The sequence below is a fragment of the Maylandia zebra genome, linkage group LG13 (genome assembly GCF_041146795.1).
Source record: "Maylandia zebra isolate NMK-2024a linkage group LG13, Mzebra_GT3a, whole genome shotgun sequence".
Lineage (NCBI taxonomy): Eukaryota > Metazoa > Chordata > Actinopteri > Cichliformes > Cichlidae > Maylandia > Maylandia zebra.
Genome location: NC_135179.1, coordinates 18685666 through 18708575, shown reverse-complemented (window position 1 = coordinate 18708575; position 22910 = coordinate 18685666). Strand labels below are relative to the sequence as shown.

The following is a 22910-nucleotide window of genomic DNA, read 5'->3' as shown; positions in this document are numbered from 1 at the left end:
ACACACGTCCAAATCACTGATAGCATGGGAATTCAGTAACTTTGATAATGGGGGCCGAGTTGCAGAGATTTATGAGAACTTCTGCAACTCCAGCGATGAGTCACTTTGCACCTCAGAGAGGGAAAAACCTCATCCCTCTGCCCTCTATTTTCTCTGATTTCGTGTAAATCTGCTGACAGTAAAAGTGTCACCACCACGCACTTGTGACGATGACGATGACTCAGGCTCACGAAATCTCCCCTGGCTCCTCTACATCCTCGAGATCAAAGCTCTGTGCTGTATTTTCATTGCTTCCTCCATCGCAGGAAATGCCTTTTCCTGTGTCTGGCCTAGCGAGGGAAAAGTTCCTTAATGACCAGCATTACCGTGTCTGTCTGCACCCTCCGCTCCGCTGAGCCACTGAGAAGTGACACAGCTCCAGAAAAAATGTTTTTTGCACAGGCAACAAGAGGAAGTGGTTTCTGGGAAATTTTTTTTGTCACTGTCCAAAGGTATTCTAATAAAGTCAGCAATGAGGTTTTGGGATTAGGTCTTGTTTGGACAGATTTTTGATATTCAACTGTAGGATTTTGTCCTGGTTGTTTGAGGTTTTCCTGCTCATGACTGTGGTCTGGGTGCCCCGTGCGGTTCCACTGACGTCATCGCTAAACCTCAGGCAGAATGGTGCACTGATGTGAGCATGCAAAAGGGGAATGGGACACAAAACAAAGCTCTAAAACAAATTCCGGCTTTTTCCCTCTAAATGGAACATATACACACATACGCTCTAAATGCACATATAAATGCATACATACACACACACCGGGGCACAATAGACACTCACAGACAAACACACACTGTTCTAAGTAGCTCCCAGTGCTTTTTCATTATTGAGCAGCCATGATGTAACTTGAAGCACACTTTTTGGCACGTAACATCTATTCATAGACAGAGGAGGTGCAGGAAAACGTCCCACATTCCCCTCGCTGCCTCATTCTCGCTCTATCAGGACAGGCGTCTCTCTGCACGTCCGCCCCTCACCTTTCATTTCTCTTTCGTCTTTCTTCTTTTCCTCCTTTTGCATCTGTTTCCTCTCTCTCCTTTCCTTCAAATCCACCTGTCATTTCCTGTGCCTCTCTCATCCTCCTTTCTTCCTTCATTCTCTGTCCCTTGGGTGATCTGCTTCAAGCTGGCTGTCCAAATCCTCTCTCTTTTCACCCCAATGCTCCATCACCTCTCTCTAAAGTAACTCACCCATTCATCTTCTCCTATCAATGGTAGGAGGGTTGCAGGATGCTCTATAGGGCACCTAAGGTACCCTAAAGTAGGGAAGTCTCCTCTTCGGTCACAACAGGACAAACTGCTGACACACAGCTGCTGAGGGGGCGCATGCGTGACTGCGAACATCATGGGATTGAAGGCACTTGTGCTGGTTTGGAAGAATGACTCGTGTTATATGTTGTGCCGTAAAAATGTCTATTTTTTCTCCTTTTCAGGCACAGAGGACAGCCATCTGAACAATGCATGTAACAGTGATCCAGTCTGTCCTCCCAAGTGCCGCTGTGAGTCGAATGTTGTGGACTGCTCCAACCTTAAGCTCACCAAAATCCCCGAGCACATACCTGCATCCACCACCGAACTGTAAGCAAACAAGAAAAAAAAGTATTTGAAGAATCTTTTGTGCGCTGAAGTTGTAGACGAATCAAATTTTAAAACTCACAGTGAATATCTAAAGAGAATTTGAATGGATTTTTCCGTCTGAATGATTAAACCTTTCAATCTTATTCCCACTAGCCGCCTTAACAACAATGAGATTACAACTCTAGAAGCAACTGGAGCTTTTAAGAACCTTTCCCAGCTGAAGAAAATGTAAGTAGAAATCCTCTTACCTTTCAGCAGTCACTCTCTAAAGAGTAAGTGCTGCTTTTAATTCTCCGACATGCTTTCTTTCTCCCCCCACAAACACACAGTAACCTCAGCAACAACAAGATCACAGAGATTGAGGATGGGGCATTTGAAGGCGCGTCCTCTGTCAATGAGCTTCACCTCACAGCCAATCAGATGGACTCGGTTCGAAGTGGGATGTTCCGTGGCCTTGAGGGACTGCGAATGTTGTGAGTCACAACCCCATACTTGTCCATATTTGGAAAAGTTTCTGATTTTTTTTTTTTTATTAATGTGTATTTCTTTTGTCATCAGGATGTTGAGAAACAACAAGATCAGCTGTATCCACAATGACAGCTTCACAGGGCTTCACAACGTCCGTCTGTTGTCTCTGTATGACAACCAGCTGACCACAATCACACCCGGAGCCTTCGACACCCTCCAGACTCTGTCCACTCTGTAAGATCCTGCCACACTCACACGCCTAGCTTTAATTTTAGGTTTTATTGCTCTCACTGTCAGGGCTCGTGTGCGGAGGTGAGGAAGGGATGACCCACATGCAGGACTCGTGGTGCAGAACGAGGTTTATTGAATATGTAGACAACAGATGATAGGATGGATGGCTGGCTGGCTGGACTTAGCGGACTGGTAGACTGGCTGGCTAACTGACTGACTGGACGGAACACACGACAGAAACAACATCATCAATGACCCGACACTGAATGGGTAGAACAGAGGGCTTAAATACACAGACTGGTGATAATGATGATAATGAGGGACCGGTGAGTACACAGCTGAACATAATGAACTAATGATAATGGGAAGAGGATTGAACATAATACACACAGACCAAGGCTAACACAATAAAACAGGAAGTGGAACAGGCAGTAGATAAACAGTGAGTGTGAACTGAAAACACTGGGTCACCGACCCAGGAACCCTGACAGGACCCCCCCCTTCAAAGGCCGGCACCCGACGGCCAAACGAAAAAGAACCAGAACAGGGCGGGCGGAGGGGGCCCAGGACGGAGGGACGGAGGCCACACAGAGACAGTTCGGGTGGGCGGCCACGTGGCCCGAGGCGAGACTGTTCCGGTGGACCGACCGTGCGGAAGGCAACGGCGGTGACGTGGACACAGTTCGGGAGGCCGGCAGTGCGGAAGGCAACGGCGGCCAGTCAGGCGAAGGCAAAGGCGGTCCGGAGGCCGGCCGTGCGGAAGGCAACGGCGGTGACGTGGACACAGTTCGGGAGGCCGGCAGTGCGGAAGGCAACGGCGGCCACCCAGGCGAAGGCGGTCCGGAGGCCGGCCGCGCGGAAGGCAACGGCGGCCACTCAGGCGAAGGCGGTCCGGGGGCCGGCCGCGCGGAAGGCAGCGGCGGCTCTCCAGTTTTAGGCGTGCTGGCCATGGCCCGGTGGGCACAGGACCAGACGAGGCAGGATCAGGCGAAGCACAGGCCGGAGCTGCAGCAGGCGAAATAAAAGCCAAAGTCGAGGCCGGGCCAGACGAGGACGAAGGCTCCGAGGCCGGGCCAGACGAGGACGAAGGCTCCGAGGCCGGGCCAGGCGAGGCAGAGGCAGGGTCTGAGGCCGGGCCAGGCGAGGCAGAAGCAGAGCTAGGTGACAGCGAGGCATGAGGCTGGTGCGGTTCCCCTGAACCCCCAGTTGACAAAGAAGGTTGCCGGACGGGCTCCTCGGGCCCTCCAGCCGACGAGGCATGAGGCTGGTGCGGTTCTCCTGAACCCCCAGCTGACGAGGAAGGTTGCCGGACGGGCTCCTCGGGCCCTCCAGCCGACAAGGCATGAGGCTGGTGCGGTTCTCCTGAACCCCCAGCTGACGAGGAAGGTTGCCAGACGGGCTCCTCGGGCCCTCCAGCTGACGAGGCATGAGGCTGGTGCGGTTCTCCTGAACCCCCAGCTGACGAGGAAGGTTGCCGGACGGGCTCTTCGGGCCCTCCAGCGAAAACGGTCTCAGAACCAGTGGGCACTGGAGCCCCTGGCACACACAGGACAGGGCCTCCCTGGCTGAGGAGCGGCCGGGCCAGCGGGTGCGGAAACCCCTGGCTGAGGAGCGGCCGGGCCAGCGGGTGCGGAAACCCCTGGCTGGGCAGCAGGGTAGCTCACAGCAGGCTCTGGGTACTGAACAGGTTGGTGGACGGGCGACTGGACTACTGGTGGGTGGACGGGCGACTGGACTACTGGTGACTGGACAGGAGGCGACTGGGCTACTGGTGGGTGGACAGGAGGAGACTGAGCTACGGGTGACTGGACAGGAGACTGAGCTACGGGTGACTGGACAGGAGCGGACTGGAGAGCAGGTGAGTGAACTGACGGGGCTGGAAGCTGAACAGCAGGTGAGGCTGACGACGGAGCTGAGGTTGGTGTGGCTAATGGCTGGGCTACAGACTGAGCTAATGAGGGAGATAAAGCTACAGCCTGAGCTAGTAAGGCCGGTGCCTGAGCAGGGGACACTTCAGCCAGCCTAACCAGGGATAAAGCTAGTGCGTGAAAGGCTGGGTCAGGAGGTGGATGAAGTGGTGGACTGATTAGCTCTTCCGTGCCTCCAGAGCGTGAGGGCACTGGCTGGAGAGCCTCAGCTGAGTCTCTAGGGGGGTCAGGCTGGATCCTGGCCGTCCTCAGCCTAGGTGCTGGGACAGGCACGGGAGGTGGCTGGACACCAGTCACCCCCACTCGAGAAACCGAAGCGGGTGTGGCGGTAGACTGGGTCGCAGCTGCCCTCCTCCTGGGAGCTGGCACTGGTGTGGGGGTAGACTGACTGACGGGAGTGGAGATAATGACTGGGTGTGTGATGTTAGCAGGTTTATTGGGGATTGTTCTGGTTTTCCTGCCACCACTATTTACAGTCTTTGGGAGAGCAGAGCAGAACAAATCTTCCCAGTCCACAGAATCTTCCAGGAGGGAAACATCCCACGAATCAGAGATGGGGTTATTGTGCGTTTTGAGTGAATAATCAGATGGTGAGTGCGAAAAACAGTCACTGGAGCTCACGATCGGGAGTGGCTGAAAGTGGTCCGTTTTATGGCGGCGTGTGCGCCGATTTCTCCGGGAGGAGGAAGCGGGCGGGGTACACGTCCGAGCCTCTGGCACGGGAGCCTCTGTTGAGCCGAGGTGGAAGACGGAGCCGCTGTGCCGTGGCGAGGTTGAAGGTCCGGTGAATGAGGCAGGTGATGTGTGAGCGTGGAGCAGAGTGGCGAGAGAGGGAGCGGCCGAAGCGCGGCGTGAAACGTCCACTCTCCGCGGCAGATGCTCCGGTGCAGGTGAGGCAGCAGGTGGGGGAACGCGGCGTCTCCGAGGCCCGCCCAGAGCCAAGCGAGTGCCCTCGAAGACGTGCTCTCGCTCCGCGAAGAGCCGCTGTCTCTCCTTGAGTTTTTCAGCCCACAAGGAGAGCGCTACCTCCTGCCGCTCGTAGAGGTCCGAGTCCGCTGGGTCAAAAGCGTGTCTTCTTGGCACGGGTCGGGTCATTCTGTCAGGGCTCGTGTGCGGAGGCGAGGAAGGGATGACCCACATGCAGGACTCGTGGTGCAGAACGAGGTTTATTGAATATGTAGACAACAGATGATAGGATGGATGGCTGGCTGGACTTAGCGGACTGGTAGACTGGCTGGCTAACTGACTGACTGGCCGGAACCCACGACAGAAACAACATCATCAATGACCCGACACTGAATGGGTAGAACAGAGGGCTTAAATACACAGACTGGTGATAATGATGATAATGAGGGACCGGTGAGTACACAGCTGAACATAATGAACTAATGATAATGGGAAGAGGATTGAACATAATACACACAGACCAAGGCTAACACAATAAAACAGGAAGTGGAACAGGCAGTAGATAAACAGTGAGTGTGAACTGAAAACACTAGGTCACCGACCCAGGAACCCTGACACTCACAGTCTGTTTTATTCTCACTCTCTCCCAGTAACTTACTGGCCAACTCCTTCAACTGTGACTGTCGGCTGGCCTGGCTAGGTGATTGGCTGAGGAGCAGGAAGATTGTAACAGGTAACCCTCGCTGCCAGCGTCCTGCCTTCCTGAAGGAGATCCCGCTCCAGGATGTGGCTCTGCCTGACTTCCGCTGTGAGGAAGGTAGGCAGCTTTGAGTGCTTTACTTCACGTTATACCACAGCTCCCGTGTAAGTGGAGTTTTTTCCCTCCTTGAAAAGAGAAAAGCATCTTAAATAGGATATGTTAATCCTTCTCTGTTTGAAACTAACCTGGGTGTGACTGATGAAGATTTTAACCCATAGTATGTTATAAAGACGAGCTGTTTATAGTTTCTGAGATAATCTCAAATAATGGCCACTGCTGTGTGAGTCTTTTGTTTACTGAATAGATTGATACTCAGCAGTTCCTAAGCTGCTGATCAATGAAATGCTGAGTGGAGCTATTGAGCTGTTTGCCTTATTGATCAGTCACCCTGTTTGCACCTGAAAGATTGTTAGACCTGTCTTCAGGCTTTAGGCAGCTTCCATTCTTTGCCTTTGCTGGTCAATACTACATTAGCGAGTCTCCTTTCTCTTTCTGTCCTTTAATTTTTGTTTTTGTGCTTTTCACATCTTTTACTTCTTCCTTCTTTATTTTCTCAATGCCTTGTCAGGTTTAATTTATTGTGATGCTGTGCTGTCTTTCGGTTTGCTTTCTATTTTTACTCTATCTAAAGTTTGGGGGTTTTTTGGTCAGAAAAAACAGCTATTTTTTTGGCTTGTTTCCATTTACGTCTGCCCTCATGGTCATGTTTTCTTTGTCTTCCTCTCTCATATCTCTCTTCTTTTATCCCAGGCCAAGAGGAGACAAGCTGTGTGCCTCGGCCCCAGTGTCCCAGTGAATGTACATGCTTAGAGACCGTGGTGCGCTGCAGTAACAAGCACCTTCACACACTGCCCAAAGGCATCCCCAGGAATGTGACAGAACTGTGAGTTCTTTGGAATTAATTGCTCCAATTGCATTTATATTTATCAGGTATTATTTTCGCCTCATCTTTCCTTAAAAGCAAGGAAGATCATTAAAAAAAACGTAAAGTGGACTTTATGAGCCTCTAAAAAAGATAAGTGTTAACAGCAGGGGCAAAGAAAACACATCGCGTCACTTAGGGAATAGGAAAGGAGTCAATAAACCCTGTAGTTATTCTCTCAGACATTCTTCTTCTATGTTCCTCACAGCCTTCAGGGCTAGCACTGATGTCACTCTCACACTCAGAGCCAAGGATTAGTGTGTGTGTTTGTGTGTGTGCGTGAATATTTGTGTGAGGGCCAAAAGCCTGTCCACAGGAGCATAGGGGAGCAACAGGACATTTTAATGAGCAGTTTTCAATGGAAAGGGGAGGAAATGGAATAGGTCTGGAACTTTCCAATAATGCTTAAAGTGGTTCAGACCAACTCAGGCACACACACACACACACACACACACACACACACACACACACACACGCTGTGCGAGCCTTAAGGCCTGTCATTGTCCCAGCAGGTGTGACCAGGTGTACCCCTCTGTTCTGGGCTTTCATCTTGTCATCTGGAGAGTCATGCTACTCCATCATTATCCCAAGTGTCCTCAGCACCGTCATTACCTATCATTACCACTGAACCCAAAGGCCTCCTAACTACCCACCTCCCCGCACCCACGCACCCTGTGCTTCCCACCCTGTGTACAGTCAAGAACAATAGCAGGAGCCTGCAGCTCTGCTCAGAAGGACCAGGCCCTAAATCAGCCATTTATCAAAGTGACACACCACTAGTAGGACTTTGTGTTGGTAATCAGGAGGGTGGTTGTGTGCCTTGTATACATCACTCACTTGCATAGCCCACATAAACACAAGGGTTTGTACATCACTTTAAAAGTGCTGGGTCACATTTAGGAATTGTTGTTAAACTGGAAAATCAGAAAAAAGCAAATTCACTGAAAGTAACACATTTGTCTTCTTTTCTTAGTCACTCTTTCACAGTAGAAGTGATTCTTAGCCCAGTATCTGTGTGAAATGGGACTACTTAAACAGCATGACTGTGGAATGCTTGCTATGCTTGACTTCTAGTCTTGACAAGCAACATTGTTTTAAAATCTTGTAAGCAGATATCCGTACATGAATATGCAGAATCTGACACCAGAAGCTTTCTGGTTTTCATTTGTAGACTGACTGAAGTTCTAACTTTTTTTAACAATCCTGTTTGAGCAGGCTGTGATGCAGTTAAATAGTGTGTAGAAGAGTAAAACAGGGATTGCACAGTAATCATCAGCTACTGATAATGATTTCTCTTTTATTCATTTTTTCACTATCCCAATATTCTGGTAGCCAACTGGTAGCCAACTGGTTACCAGAGCCATGAGTGGATCAGTTGAATCTTAGATTGAAAATACATTAAGAAACAGTGCTGGTAAATATTTTCAGTCTGCTGTAGCTGTTCTATCTTTCAATGATAGCGCCTGCTGGTTCATTACAAACCTATTTGTGTCTGTCTGTCCAGGTATCTAGATGGAAACCAGTTCAGTGTTGTTCCAAAGGAACTGTCTGCCTTCAAATACCTACAGCTGGTGTAAGTTTTTTGTCTGTGTACATCTTCAATTACAAGGTCTATATCCAGGATGTCAAACTTATATTACACCGTGGGCCACATACAGCTCACTTTGATGTTAAGCCTTTGTGTTTACCTGCACATTTAATCCCTGAGATATATTAATGCAATAAAATGAAGTGCAATTTCAAGTATGTCAGTTTTTCTACAACACAAAGAAATGTTGCTTAAGAATGATTCTTTGAGCCTAAAGTCTAAGAAACAGCTTTATAAAATTACAGCAAAAGATCTGGTAGCTCGTTGCCTAGACTGTTGTGTAATTATAAAACAGAAAGTTCTTGTTAATTCACAGAAAATATCCAGTTTATTATGTCTTTTTTCACAGAAAGAAAGACCTTTACTGTCATTTAATTGATTATCTATTGCTTAATTACTTTGGTGTAGTATAAAAAGGTGTGTGTGTGTGGGGGGGGGGGGGTCTTTATCGGTTCTTACAGTCCAAAATTCATGCCAAAATTCTTGTTCCTAAGTCATCCAGTGGGCCAGATTGGAGTCTTTGCCGGGCCAATTCTGGCCTCCGGACCTTATGTTTGACACCCCTGGTGTTGATCAGTACAGTGAATGATTCCTTTTTTACGTTTCAGAGACCTGAGCAACAACAAGATAAACTCTCTGACCAACTCATCCTTCGCTAACATGAGTCAGCTTACCACTCTGTAAGTCTTAACCAGCCTTGACTGTCATTTTAATTTATCTGCAACTAGAAAAGTTTTGTTTTAATTCTACCTAAATGTGACACTTGTGACGATCTTACTTTGCAGAATTCTGAGCTATAACTCGCTGCGCTGTATCCCCAAAATGGCTTTCAGTGGACTGCACTCACTTCGACTGCTGTGAGTTCATTTTCATATTTCAGATGAATTGCATGCAGGTACTATTTGTGTTATATATGTGCTTTTTTTTTCAAATACAGAATGTATACTGCCTGTGCTATGAGAGTGTTTCACTTTTTTCTTCATGAAAAATCAAATGTTTCTTTGGTGTCACATCATTTCAGGACAGTGTTCATTCTGCTCACTGAGAACATTTGAAGTCATTTTGACAGAAGTGTTCTAAAACAAGACAGGACTTACTTTCAGGCTAAATGAGTTATTAAGGAGGATATTTTTACAGCCTGCACTGACTACAGAGATGGTGCAAGCAGATGCTGAGAATGTTTGATTGACTCCAGAGGAATGAAACAGTCTAAACAGTTATGACAGCTTATGAATACACACACAGACACACACAGACACACACATAAACTCCGACCTATTTTCTCTGTTTAGATGGCAGCTGTGGGGGGAAATAGCAGTGTTATTCCAGCTCCCACTCCTAACCACCTCCTCTTCAGACTTCTGCCCAGTCTGCTTGTTCACCTCCAAGTGCCCCGAGCTCATCACTGCTGCACCATCAGGGCCAAACACATGCTCCCACATCCCACTGTACAAAATCACCCTGACTCTGATTGCCGGAGAATGTTTGCCCCGCTAGCTGTAATGGTTTTGACTTTGCCTGTGGGCTTTTATGAAGTTATGAAGTCTTTGATTGTGCACTCTCAGTGACCATGGGCTCCCTGCGGATGAATTCATCTGCTAAATAACTGAGATGTAGATCGTAAATGCATTCGACAGAGAGATGACGAAATGAAACCAGTCTTTGGAAGCGCACAGCAGCTCGAAGCCTCAAGCTTTAACTCGAATGTACAGTTTACTTTTGCAACAGGAGAAACTGAGACCAGGCCCAGCAGCACTCCTTATGAGATTATGCGCGCACGCCAATGTCTATTTGTGTGTCTGCATGTGTGTGTCTGTGTGCGCACTGATGCCCGTATATGCATAGTCTAAATGTTTGTCATCTACTGGCTTGGTGCCTGTTAGTATGTGTGTGGGAGTGCAGTTATCAGCCTTCCATGTGTGCTCATAGCAGGCACACTTTTTATTAGTGACAACAAAGCTTCAACAAAGCCTCTTTTTACGGTGGGATTCGACTAAAGCCCCCGATCATTACGAGACACAAAGCGTAAGAGCCCTTTTAGTGTAGAATGAGAGTGAAGCTCGGCCATCATTAGCTGATGCCGCCGTCGCTACGCCAGGCGTAGAGCTTTGATCTCTAATGAAGCTGTGTGTCCGTTATTTCTGCTGTTACTCACTCACGCCACCTTTACTTCTGAAATTCCCCTGAACAAGTATGCTAGACGCCATGTGAGGCCCTCCCTCAGTGCCACCAACACGTACACACACACCACACAGGCTCAGAACTATATACAATAACACACATATATACACACAGACTGTCTGGGCTACCTTATTGTCTTACTCAGACGGGAGTCCAAGTGAAGCAGAAAACTTTGATGTCTTTACTGCCCGTGTGATCAATCATAAGCCTCCCATTAAATGTCAATTGGAGCTGTGGCATTTCTTTCTTTGCTTAGAAATACAGTGGGGGGTGCAGCAAATCTCGAGCGACAATGAGCTCAGTTTAATAGTTTAAACTTTCAGACTCCACAAAAAGTTCAGAGTTCAAAGTTGGAAGCTTCATGGAAACCACAATGAGATGCCAAAAGCGCCGCGCTCATGTGCAGTCACGCACGCCGAGGTGCCAGAGCCTTTATAAAGCTGCACCTTTGGCTTTACACAGCAGTAAAAGAGGAGAAGAATCATTAACGCTCACTTCTTCAAACAAACCAGGGGTCTGAGGCTGGCATGGATGTGGTGTGATTGCAAGCGGCACTGTGTGAGTGTGCACGCATGTGTGTGTGTGTGTGTGTGTTTGTATGGTGGTTGTGGTTTAAGCTGCAGATTAATACGCTTCTAATTGGCCTGCTGAGTATTAGGTGTGAGGTGAGTGAGCTGAGACAGCGCCAGGGTGTGGCCCGCAGGGGTTTGAGTAGCAACCTGTAAGAAATTAATGTGATATGAAAGAAAAGAGAAGGGAAAAAAACAATGAATGTAAAGCTTTCAACAAAAACAAAACAGACATGTGGCTCACAGAACCAGACTTCCCACACTCTGTGTAGACATAAGCCATCGAATTGTCAATCGGTTTCATTCTGGGAATCGGGCTGCAGATAAACTGGCATAAGCAACGTGAATTGACAGAATGATATACAGCCGTAGCAAAGAAAAGTCAAAAAGAGAGAATGTTAGCAGGAGCGCAGATCAAGTTTCTTCCTGGAGACTCCATGGCTCCTTTTTTCCCATGAGATCTTTTCCTGACTGGCACACTGCTGCTGGCTTTACGCCCTCGGTATCCTCCAACTACCACAACCCACCTACGCGCTCTACACTAATAAGCATTCTCCATGGCACACAGGCCAATTAGCGTGTTGTCTCAGGCAGGTTACACTGTATATTTTTCCTCTAGTATTTAGTATTCTTACACTGACCAACTCTCCGCATCCTTTCCTCTGACTCTTCCACAGTTTCACCGTGATTGACAAGTCCAACAAAGAAGGCAGTTTACTTTCAGAGTCTGTTTATACATCAGTTCTCTTCATCCAGGCATAGAGAGCAGATGTGTCATGTACTGTTATTGTGGACTGAGCTGTGGTAACATTAGCTTGCGGTCAGCTGAGGTTTAGAGGTGGTAATGACCTGACGGATTACAATGACCATCAATCATGTAGCCATTAAGCCATGTAGGCTTGTCAACCTTGGTAGCAGTAGCAGTCTGAGAACAAGGAAAATAACAGTAGATTCAAAATAATGCAAAAACACACCAGGATTAATATTACCGGTAATGCATGTGCCCAAATATACAAGCACATAATTGTTCCTCGTTGTCTGCACACACACTTACACTGTCCTGCATGTGGTACAGCTCTCTTTAACCCCCCAACTCTATACCCCTGTTGGCCCTGCCAGCCAGACGCGCATAGAAACTTGACACCAGCCTTTTCCAGACGTACAGAGCCTCGTATCTTTGCCAGCTGCACATGGCTCTACCAGAAACACAAACCACCTCCCGCTCATTTAGAATGCCAAGACAACATTGCGCCATTGTTCCTGATATTTCTGGTTTCGGTTTGTTGGAAAGCAATCAACCCAGCACTGACAATTAATATACTGACTCTTTGGTTTACTTTGAAAAAAAATATAGCTTTACCATTTGGACACAGGAGCACCGTTATAAATACTGAAATGGGACCGTTCATTCAAATACTTGTCTTTTTAAAAAAAAAAAAAAATACTAGTGTGTTTTAACAAATCAAAAACGAGTTGATTTTCTGGCAGTTGACCAATCAGTAAATCTTCTTTTGAACTTTGTTCTAATAGTATGATTTTCTTTCTGTGCTCAGATGTCTTCATGTATTTTCTCTTTTTGTCCTCTCCTTCCCCTTCACCCTTAAGGTCTCTTCATGGCAATGAAATCTCAGAGCTTCCCGATGGCATCTTTAATGACGTGTCCTCACTTTCCCATTTGTAAGTAGTAACACACAACTGTATGGCCATTTCCAGAACCATTACCATCTGCATTTACCATGTTAAGTGTACATACATGTAGCTGCACACAAAAATGCATACACACACACACACACAGAGGCACTGTCAGGTACAGGAGCCGTCTGCACACACAGCCAGAGTGTGGCTCACAGCGGGCTGTCTGTTGTCCTCTTTGGTCGGCTCTGCATGAGACGAGCCCTCCCTTAATCAGCCGCAGTCCTGCGGTTCAAGCAACACACAGACCCCTCTGCTCTCTCATCTCCCTGTGTGACATCTTTGAAGCACAAACATTCACTGACTTGCACACACATATCTTTCATGGTCTGTGGACTTCAGTGTTTATTTATTTGTCTGCAATTTTGTGTGAGTTGGGCGTCTGGCTGTGCATGGCTTTTGCCATCCAGCATAAATTGTCACATCATTTCGTGACAGTTGCTGATCAGTAGACATATCTGCCTATTAGATAGATAGACTTATCGTGAATATGGAGCTACCAGGCAGGAGGGGAAGACCACGGAGGAGATAGGATGTAGTGAAGCGGGACATGCAGACGGGTCATGTGACAGAGGAGGAGGACAGGGTGAGATGCTAGATATAGGGTGAGATGCATCAAATGCGGCGACCCCCAAGGGAGCTGCCAAAAAAAGATGATGACGACAGATAGATCTGTCAATCTGTAGGTGTCCTCCAGTTTTGACACTGGAGCTCTGGCAGAAGGAAGCATAGGGAGAACTAAACAAAGACATTTCATGGAGAGCAGAGCAAGAGTCGAGGCTTCATGAAAATGGGGCGAAGTGAGGGATGGAGGGGAGCCATTGATCCACAGTCACAGTCAAGTGGCTTTCATGTAAGCAGATGTCAGGTGTCAGCTATTGGCTCGGCCTGAAAGATGAGCCTGTGTTCCGCAGTAATGGAACAGCATCGATTCAGGAGTGTTTGTGCATCCAGTGGGAGGACAGAGTGCCATTGATTCCTGACCACCATGACAGAAGCGGTTAAGAGTGCCTTCTGTTCACACCTTTGCCGTAATTGAACAGCCTTCCTCCTGATAATGCATGGCCCAAAGTGGCATTGAGCGTTAAACTTTAGAGCTGTTTTATTCTTAGGGAGGCTCTGATTTTTTTTTGTCTAGGACATCAAGTTGATTTTTAAGTGAGTGTTACTTTATATGAGAATGTAGAGACACCTGCTGGTGACAGAGTGCACTACAGTGGGTAGACTTATACTGAAAGAGCCTAAATCACTGATTACTAATGACTGATCTCTGAATTTTCAGGGCAATCGGTGCCAATCCGCTGTACTGTGACTGTCACCTGCGCTGGCTGTCGGACTGGGTCAAGACTGGATACAAAGAGCCCGGCATCGCCCGCTGTGCTGGTCCTCAGGGCATGGAGGGCAAACTTCTGCTGACTACACCTGCAAAGAAATTTGAATGTTCAGGTGAGTTATTGTGTTCAGCGCAGGAATTTCATCTTAGATTGGTCACTTGTACCTGTAAAAAAAAAAAATGAAATATAAGCTTTGGCACTTCCTCTAGGTGATGTGGACACGGCAGTGTTGGCCAAGTGTAACCCTTGTCTGTCAAGTCCGTGCCAGAACCATGGCATCTGCCACAGCGACCTGGTGGAGATCTACAGGTGCAGCTGTCCTCCGGGATTCAAGGTAACTACACAGTGCTACCACCTACCTGTGAAGACCAGTTGAGAGGTTACCGACGTGAGTAGCATCATTTTTGGCAGATCCCTTAGTCTGGCCTCTGTTTCAGGGAAAGAACTGCGAGACGGTTCTGAACGCCTGTGTGAGCAGCCCATGTGCCAATGGAGGAACCTGCCGAATGGATGCAAATCAAGAGGGACAGTACAGGTGAGGAAATCAGTGAAGGTAAGGAATGAAATCTTAATCAAAGACAGAACTTGATGAGATGGATTTGTTTGCTTTTACAGTTGCACATGTTCATTGGGCTTCGAGGGCCCGACTTGCGAAACCAATATCGATGACTGCGATGACAACGACTGCGAGAACGGAGCAACCTGCATCGACGGTGTCAACAACTACACCTGTTTTTGTCCCCCCTACTACACAGGTTAGTAGATGCAGCATAGTTAAGATCAAGAAACAGCTGCACAGTAACAAAATATCAGTTAAAAAGAAGGTTTTACGCTATGAAAAATATGATTATGCTCTGCGTTAACCACCTTCTCTAAAACTTTTGCCTTTTTGCAGGTGAAATGTGTGAAGAAATGGAAGATGTGTGTGCCCCCGGTCGGAGCCCCTGCCAACACGAGTCTACCTGCCTCATCACATCCTCTGGACCCAAGTATGTTTTACTCCCAGAAGCACCAGATCAATCAATTCTGAAGCTGTATGTTGGGAAATAGACGATTTATATTTTGTATTTTTGCATTGCAGGTGTGTGTGTTCTCCTGGTTATGTTGGTGATGACTGCAGTGTAGATTATAATGACTGCGAGGAGCATCGCTGTCAGAATGGAGCTCAGTGTGTGGACGAGCTAAATGGATATTCGTGCATCTGTCCTGAAGGATATAGGTGAGGAGAGGACAAGTGTGCCATTATTTTTGGCTTCTTAGTTTCTTCTGCTTTAATCGGATCACACTCCTAAAAATCCCTCACTGTCTGTCTTCCTTTAGCGGTCAGTTATGCGAGGTTCCCCCATCTCTACTGTCACTGTGCGAGCGGGCCGACTGCCAGAACAACGCCCCATGTGTGGAGCGAGGTGGGCGCGCCCTCTGCCAGTGTCCTCCTGAGTTCGGAGGGCCACGCTGTGAGAAGCTGGTCAGCGTCAACTTCATCGACAGAGACTCCTACCTCTTGCTCTCTGACCTTAAGAACTGGCCTCAAGCTAACATCACACTACAAGTATGTGCAGTCATTTCTACCATTTCAGTGTGCTGCCACTGCCTTTCTGTGCTAAAGCCTGAATAACTCAAACACCCAATCCAAAAATGATCTCTCTGTAGGTATCAACAGCGGAGGACAATGGTATCCTGCTGTACAATGGAGACAATGACCATATGGCAGTGGAGCTCTATCAAGGTCATGTCAAGGTTAGCTATGACCCCGGCAGTCAGCCAGGACATGCCATATACAGGTAAGGTGCCACTGCTCGCTCAGTCCTGATGAGCACGTAGCATTTTGTGTTCACTTTGACTGTACTGTATATCTTTAATCTGTGTTTTCCTTTCCCAGTACTGAGACTATCAACGATGGTCAGTTCCACACAGTGGAACTGGTGACCTTTGACCAGATGGTGAACCTGTCCATTGACGGGGGTCTCCCTACCACAATGGACAGCTTTGGGGCAGTGCGGCCCATCAACGGGGAGGCTCCACTATATGTGGGGGGTAGGGGCCCTCTCCAGAACACACCTCCCTCCTCTGCAGGCACTCTTAACTACTACACTACTGTCAATCACCACCCCTCCCCCTTCGCTTTGTCACCACCCGAATCACTCCTTTCCCTCAACCCTTCAACCCTATCCTCTAGCCACTCCATCCCACCTTTAGTCATGACTGTGTTTGCTAGAAAAAATACAGATAAACCTCCTGAATACTAACACACACACACATTTTTTTTAATCATGAAAAGGAAGCTCATAGAACACAATTCTCAAAAGTAAAGCTACGTTCAGCTTCTTCTGAACCAGGTAGCACTGCATTTAACAGAGGCTTACACCAGATGCCCTTCAGGCTGAAGTACAACCCGCAACCTTTCCCTTGCAAATGTGTTAACCACCACACAGCTGAAGGAACATCATTCTCAAAAATAATAGATCATAATTTAGAGTAAAAACACAATGCATCTCTCTATAGACTTCGTCCTTCAAGCACTTTTTTATAGTGTGTGAACTACGCCATCTAGTGTTAGAATCATAATCAAACTACCACACACAGTCTCGACTTCAGATTAGTTTTGTATTTGCATGCATTTTTTCCCCATGGTGCACATGGTGTTCATTTGTATAATTTACATGTAATTTAGCCACTCTTGATAGAATCAGACTTTGAAACTGAAAAAATAAACCTTTAATATTACACCTTAGATTTGTTGCATTTCAGCCCCCATTTGTGGGTTGATATCGGATCAGGAGTGGCTCAGACTTGGTGCTGTTTGTTTTTCCTGCTGTGATGTGCTGTGAAGTGCTGTTCTTCATTCATACAAACTACAGGAGACATTTTTTTCCATACCTCTCTCCCTTTTGTTGTCCCCCATTTCAAGGATGATGTGTCTTATAGTGCAAATGTAAAAAAATCAAAATTAGTTTAAAAAACTCCAACAAAAAACAGTTGTATATACTAATCTGAGAAGTGGTTTACACACTGCTGGGACACACATGCTTGAAAATATCAGTCTCCATTACACTCATACCAGCCCTGTGTTAGATGTCTGTGCGTGTGACTCAGTATGCACGTCCTTGTATATAACCATCCTTTCTCTCGTTCCTTCCTCCAGGCATGCCGGTGGACGTGCACTCGGGCACTTTCCGTCTCTGGCAGATCCAGAATAGCTCCAGTTTCCATGGCTGTATCCAGAACCTGTACATAAACAACGAGCTTCAGGACTTCACCAAGACCCAGATGAAGCCTGGCGTGGTACCGGGCTGCGAGCCCTGCAAGAAGATCTACTGTGTACATGGCATATGCCAACCTGATGGGGTCCAAGGACCTGTTTGCCACTGCCAGCCAGGCTGGAGCGGGGCGCACTGTGACCAGCCTGCTAACAACCCCTGCCAGGGCAGCAAGTATGTCAGCAAATGGAATAGCTTAGTGTGGATCAAGTTTTTAAACTTTATATTTATATTTATTGAGTTTATTGCCTCTTAAATAGGTGTGTCCATGGAAAATGCATCCCTCTGGATTCTCAGTCATACCGCTGTGAGTGTGCAGAGGGTTACCGCGGAGCCCTGTGTAACCAACAAGGGGAGCTGTTTAACCCCTGCCGTCACTTGTCCTGCAAACATGGTCGCTGCCAGATCTCAGACACAGGAGATGCATACTGTCACTGTGAAAGTGGCTATACCGGAGAACTTTGTGATGCAGGTGGGTTTTGTGCATGTTAGTCTGTAGTGATAAAGAAAAAAAAAGACTTTAAAACAAGTCATATTAAAAACTTTTTTCTCCATTGTTTTTTATTTAGAGATTGAGTGCAGAGGGGAACCTGTGCGAGACTTCTACCAGGTCCAGCGGGGATACGCTATCTGCCAGACGACACGCATGGTCTCTTGGGTGGAGTGCACTGGAGCCTGCGACACAGGGGCCTGCTGCGCCAGTCAGAGGATGAAACGTCGGAAATACACCTTCGAATGCAGCGATGGGACCACCTTCAGCGAGGAGGTGGAAAAGACCATCAAGTGCGGTTGCGTGGGCTGCATGTAGCACAGTTCACTCCCGTTCCCTGCTGCTGCTGACGAGCAGAAGATGGAAAGAAAGAAAGGAAGTAAAGAAAGGAAAGAGAAGACAGTAGGAAAGTGAGGGAGAGAAAGAAAGAGAGATATTAAAGAATATATATAAAACCTCTATCTATATATTATGGACAACAGTGTTTGTAAAATAGTATATTTCCTCCCCTTCTAAGGGTGTTTGACCTACAGTAAAACAGAGAAACCAACATCACGGGCAACAACGTAGGTGCGACAACAGCAGCAAACCATTGTATCCGCAACATTGTTTCAACCCGAGTCACCCAGTGTGAATTCCCCATCCATCTCTGAGGCCTCTGACAGCCCAGCCACCATCTACCATCTTTACTTTGTGGAGGCAGAGAGAACAGTGGGGTCTGGCCTGGGAAAAGCAGAAGGCTAAGAGGAGAGCTGGACAATTTTGACTTGGCAAAGCTGTTTTGAGTTGAGCTTGGCTGGGTTGCCTGGACTGGGCTGGACATGGTTTGAGTTGAGTTGAAGTTGTTGTTGGTTTGGTGTAGCAGTTTCTCTGCCAGGATACAGTCATCCATCCACACACGCACACGTAGAAGTGAACAGCAAGGAAGAAATCGTACGATTAAGAGCGGCGCAGACGCCGTGGCTTCGAGGCTAGGGTGGTCTAGTGTCACAGTTGATTTCTGTGAGGTACCGTAACAGAAACTCCATTAAAAAAAGAAATAAACAAGAGACTGCGCTGACTAGCAGCACTGAAAACAGCAGTCAAGGCACGTCTCTGAAGTACATAATCACACATGCATGGCATACACACATTTTCTGCACAGTCTAAACGCCACACGGGAAGGCTTGTGCCAAACTATTCCAATCAGAGAACCCATCCGGTGCTGACAGTGCCCAGTGCTTATCAGCCCCCAGCATGAATTGCCTCAGGGTTAGGATGATTTGCATAATCCCACCCCCAACCTACTCCACCCCAGTGAGTAGGAGGCCAATCAGTCCTGCTCCTTTTGATGCCTGCAGTATTAAACTTGTGCAAACTGTTGCATGTTTGGAGAAGTTTGCTAACAAATATGTAGAGCTTCTTAATATCCTTATAAATGTACAAAACAAAAACGTTGCAGAATCATGCTCTGTTGTTTTATTTTTTATTTTGTTTTGTTTCATTTCTCATAATTTGTTTTTGTTATATTTTTGTGTCATGATGTAACCTAACTCCTTTAGCTGCCCCATCCCTCCCCTACAACCCTTTATATAGAAATGCCTAACAGATTCTAATATATATATATTTGTATTTCATTTTGGTATAGTATTTTTCTATGTTAAAGAGTAAGTCTGTTTCCTGAAGCTTTGGGACTGGTGGAAAGGCGTTCATTTGGTTCCCTAGGTGTTTTTTGTTTTTTTTAATTTGTTGTATCTCACATGCTCCAAAAGGTGATTAATTACATTTAATTGGCCAAAAAAAAATGCAGCAGCTGGTTGGCCTTTTTGTATAGAAGGCAGTATTGGTCTAGAAATATGTTTAATATTGTATATGTTGTCTTCCATGTGAATATTACATTAATTCATTGAGAGTCTGTGCTTGTTTTTATTTATTTTATCTAATGGCGTTTTCCTGTAGAAAGTGAAGATCAAAAATGTCAAAAAGATTTAAAAAGGTAACTAAAAAAATTAATTACGTAAAAAACTGTATTTGTAACATCACTTCATAGCAGTGTTTGACCTTCCTCTCTGGCTCAGACATTCCTGGTTTGCTTGCAGGGGCCGGAGAGTTCAGAGCTGAGATTAAGAGATGTCCCCCACCTCAAATTTCCCTTGAAATTAACACATCACACTTAAAAGACTTCTGATTGTTTCCGTGTTCATTTGGATTGAAGTGCTCGAGTTGCATTTCTGTCATTTGAATTTGTGAGCTGGTGGGTTTTGTTTTGTTTGTTTTTTTAAATTTTTTTTTTTTTTTTTTTTTTTAAATTAGTCAAGCTCAACTGATCATAAGCTGCTGTCAAGCCAGAAGGAACAGGATGAAGTTGCCTCTGTGGACAATGATCATGTTATCAAGGTGTGTCATCCAAGATTGCTTTGAAAAGGCAACTGTGTGTGAAGCATTACATGCCTACTACTGACAGATAAGTAAACGAGAACGGTCTGGACATTTTCAGTATCTGTCAGTTTTAAGTGGTAATCCATACGAAAAAAAACCAACAAAAAAAAAAAGAAAGCAATGGTGCCAATTACAGTGAACGTCATACCTGAATGTATAAATGTGTATAGATAAATACGACCTATGCTTATTCATGAAGTGGTAACTTTTAGCTGTTATTTAGTTTCCAATGTAAGATATAGAAATCACATCCTGTCGAATAAGTGACAGTCCATCGGGATGGCGTTAAGGTGTTGTTCTCTCTGCAGATCGGGATTGTGTTTGATCCGTTTTGCTGATCTAACTGTTAAAGTCTCTTTATAGTGTGAAAGGCTGCAGATCTCAGCTCATACAGCGTTGCATCACGGAGCTCCTATTCATATTGCTACCCATGTTAACTTTGTTTTACATGCTGTCGCTGTGATCCCAGTGGTGTACAAAAACATTAAAGATCCCATAAAGGATACTGATGAACAGTCACTGTAATACTTAGGCTGTGTGCCTCGTAAAGGTGCGCGTTTAGTCAAATGTGACTTTCTTTCCATGTCTCCTTTCCTTCCTCTGCACTAATCTGTACTGGACTGGTGCATTCAACTTCCTGGTAGACATCTTAGTGGTGCTTGTGCTATATTGAGATGTAATTCAGTTACTGGTCACATGACCAGAAACACAGTTTTCTTCCATCCTATGAACTATATACATAAATGTTATTGTGAACAACACAATGTCTCTGTTGTATTGAAATGGTGCAAAAACTAAGAAATATCCCTGTCTGGGTTCTGTCTGTTTGCGTTTATGTTACAGGACTGATGGTGGGATTGAACTGAAAACTCAATAATGCTGAATGTATGTATTGCCACCGACAAAATGTTTACCAAAACTCCACTCTTTTCATTAATTAAACTTAAATGTGTGTGCTTTTAAAAATTGTCTCCATCATTTCCTTCTTTTACTTGGCAAATCTTACAAGTTTGTATTTGAAACAGTGACACTTTTTAAAAAAAAAAAAAAAATCACACACTTTTGCCTCTGTACAACACCACAATTTTCAATTCCAGGTTTTGAAATTGCATTTGGCAGCACTTCACTGGAATTCTCAATATGACTTCCAAAGGGATGTTGATGCAAGAAGGGGGAGACTGTTTTTTTTCCCCAATGGCAGCAAAAGTATTGTTCTCTCATGGCCAAATCACTAACCTTAACTCAATCAAACACAACATGCTTTCAGTTACTCAAGACATAAGTGAAAGCTGAGAGGTCCCCACGAACAAGCAGAAGCTGATGTGGCTGCAAAAAAGGCCTTGTCGGACTATCTCAAGGATGGAAACATTCCTGAAGTCCATGAGTTCCAGACTTCAGGAAGTCACTGACTGCAAAGATTTCCATCAAACTTACATTAAAAATTACATCAGTTTGTCCAAATAATTTTGAGCCTGTGAGAATGGGGGACTAAATAAAAATATAAAAAAAATAATTCCTAAACAGTTAATACTATACTTTCGTTAAACCATTTGAGCTGCAAGCCTGTAGATTCACATCTATTTTGTGTGACTTCAAATCCAGTGTGGTGGTGTACAGGGGCAAAATGATTTGGGTTTTTTTTTTTTAAATAAAAATACTTCTGGACCTGATGATATAATTCCCGATGACTTGGAAACATATTTTATTTATTTATAACTCATCTGTTGTTTTGGGTTAGCAACCCTAAAGCTGATGAAATGGACAGTGATTTTACTTCAGTGCATTTGCACCACACAAAAGCTATGGCTGATGCCGAAAAGAGAACAGGAAGTTGCCGATTTGATTTTATGCCTTGTTTGCAGGTGTAGGCTCTACTTGGCAGAACTTTGTTTTTTAAAGATTTAGTAGTAACCAATTACTGACTTACTAAGGTGGCGTGTCCTTCAATTGGAAAAGGGACCTAACTGCATATCACCAAAAAGGTGATATGCAGTTCGTGTCACACAGGTTATAGTGCCTTCACTGTTTTCTACACTGACAAAGGTCATGGAGGCCAACTGTTTACCAATCGGTCCAACAGCACAGTGGGAGCTTCCTGTGGGCATTGGGGCTATTGCCCTTTGGCCGTATGGCAGGTCCCATTTATGTAAAATGCCATCAATACTGTGTTAACTACAAAGTTGAAAAATTTACCATCAGGGGGAAGCATCCAAGGTCCTAAAGTGCCACAACTGTATTTCAGATTTTCTCACAGCTTTTGAATAATTGCTATTTTTGTTTCAGTGGCTTTCAAGTTGTTATTTTACTTTACTAAAATAATTGTATTTAGTTTAGTTAACTACACTAACCATAACCATACTGTCAAGTTCACGTGAATATTCAGGATGCTGACTGTGTGATGATTTGTGAATATTTTTAAAATACTGATAATACACAGTTCAGTGCCCCCCCAGCCCCGAAATTCATTTCACTTTCATGTACTTGTGTGAGCACCTCCGTTGAGGCTGTAATAAAGCAACACTGGTACAACAAAAAAACAACATGCA

At 45.7% G+C, this 22910-nt stretch overlaps 1 protein-coding gene across 4 annotated transcripts in view; it reads left to right on the top strand.

The window, feature by feature from the left end:
- slit1a (slit homolog 1a (Drosophila)) overlaps positions 1-21330 on the top strand; it is an 86768-nt gene extending 65438 nt beyond the window's left edge. For 2 of the 4 annotated variants that reach the window (XM_004555826.4, XM_004555825.4), the window contains 22 exons: positions 1476-1620; positions 1774-1848; positions 1950-2093; positions 2179-2322; positions 5804-5970; positions 6664-6796; positions 8340-8408; positions 9032-9103; positions 9209-9280; positions 12779-12850; positions 14148-14311; positions 14409-14533; positions 14637-14734; positions 14815-14954; positions 15095-15188; positions 15281-15418; positions 15520-15748; positions 15850-15980; positions 16079-16272; positions 17342-17630; positions 17717-17928; positions 18026-21330. In XM_004555826.4, the coding sequence (XP_004555883.1) occupies positions 1476-1620; positions 1774-1848; positions 1950-2093; positions 2179-2322; positions 5804-5970; positions 6664-6796; positions 8340-8408; positions 9032-9103; positions 9209-9280; positions 12779-12850; positions 14148-14311; positions 14409-14533; positions 14637-14734; positions 14815-14954; positions 15095-15188; positions 15281-15418; positions 15520-15748; positions 15850-15980; positions 16079-16272; positions 17342-17630; positions 17717-17928; positions 18026-18264 (3146 nt within the window). In that variant the 3' untranslated portion in view covers positions 18265-21330. The remainder of the gene's footprint in view (positions 1-1475; positions 1621-1773; positions 1849-1949; positions 2094-2178; positions 2323-5803; positions 5971-6663; positions 6797-8339; positions 8409-9031; positions 9104-9208; positions 9281-12778; positions 12851-14147; positions 14312-14408; positions 14534-14636; positions 14735-14814; positions 14955-15094; positions 15189-15280; positions 15419-15519; positions 15749-15849; positions 15981-16078; positions 16273-17341; positions 17631-17716; positions 17929-18025) is intronic. The other 2 variants (XM_004555828.4, XM_004555827.4) reach the window with 1 other exon arrangement.
- Positions 21331-22910: the final 1580 nt, after the last annotated feature.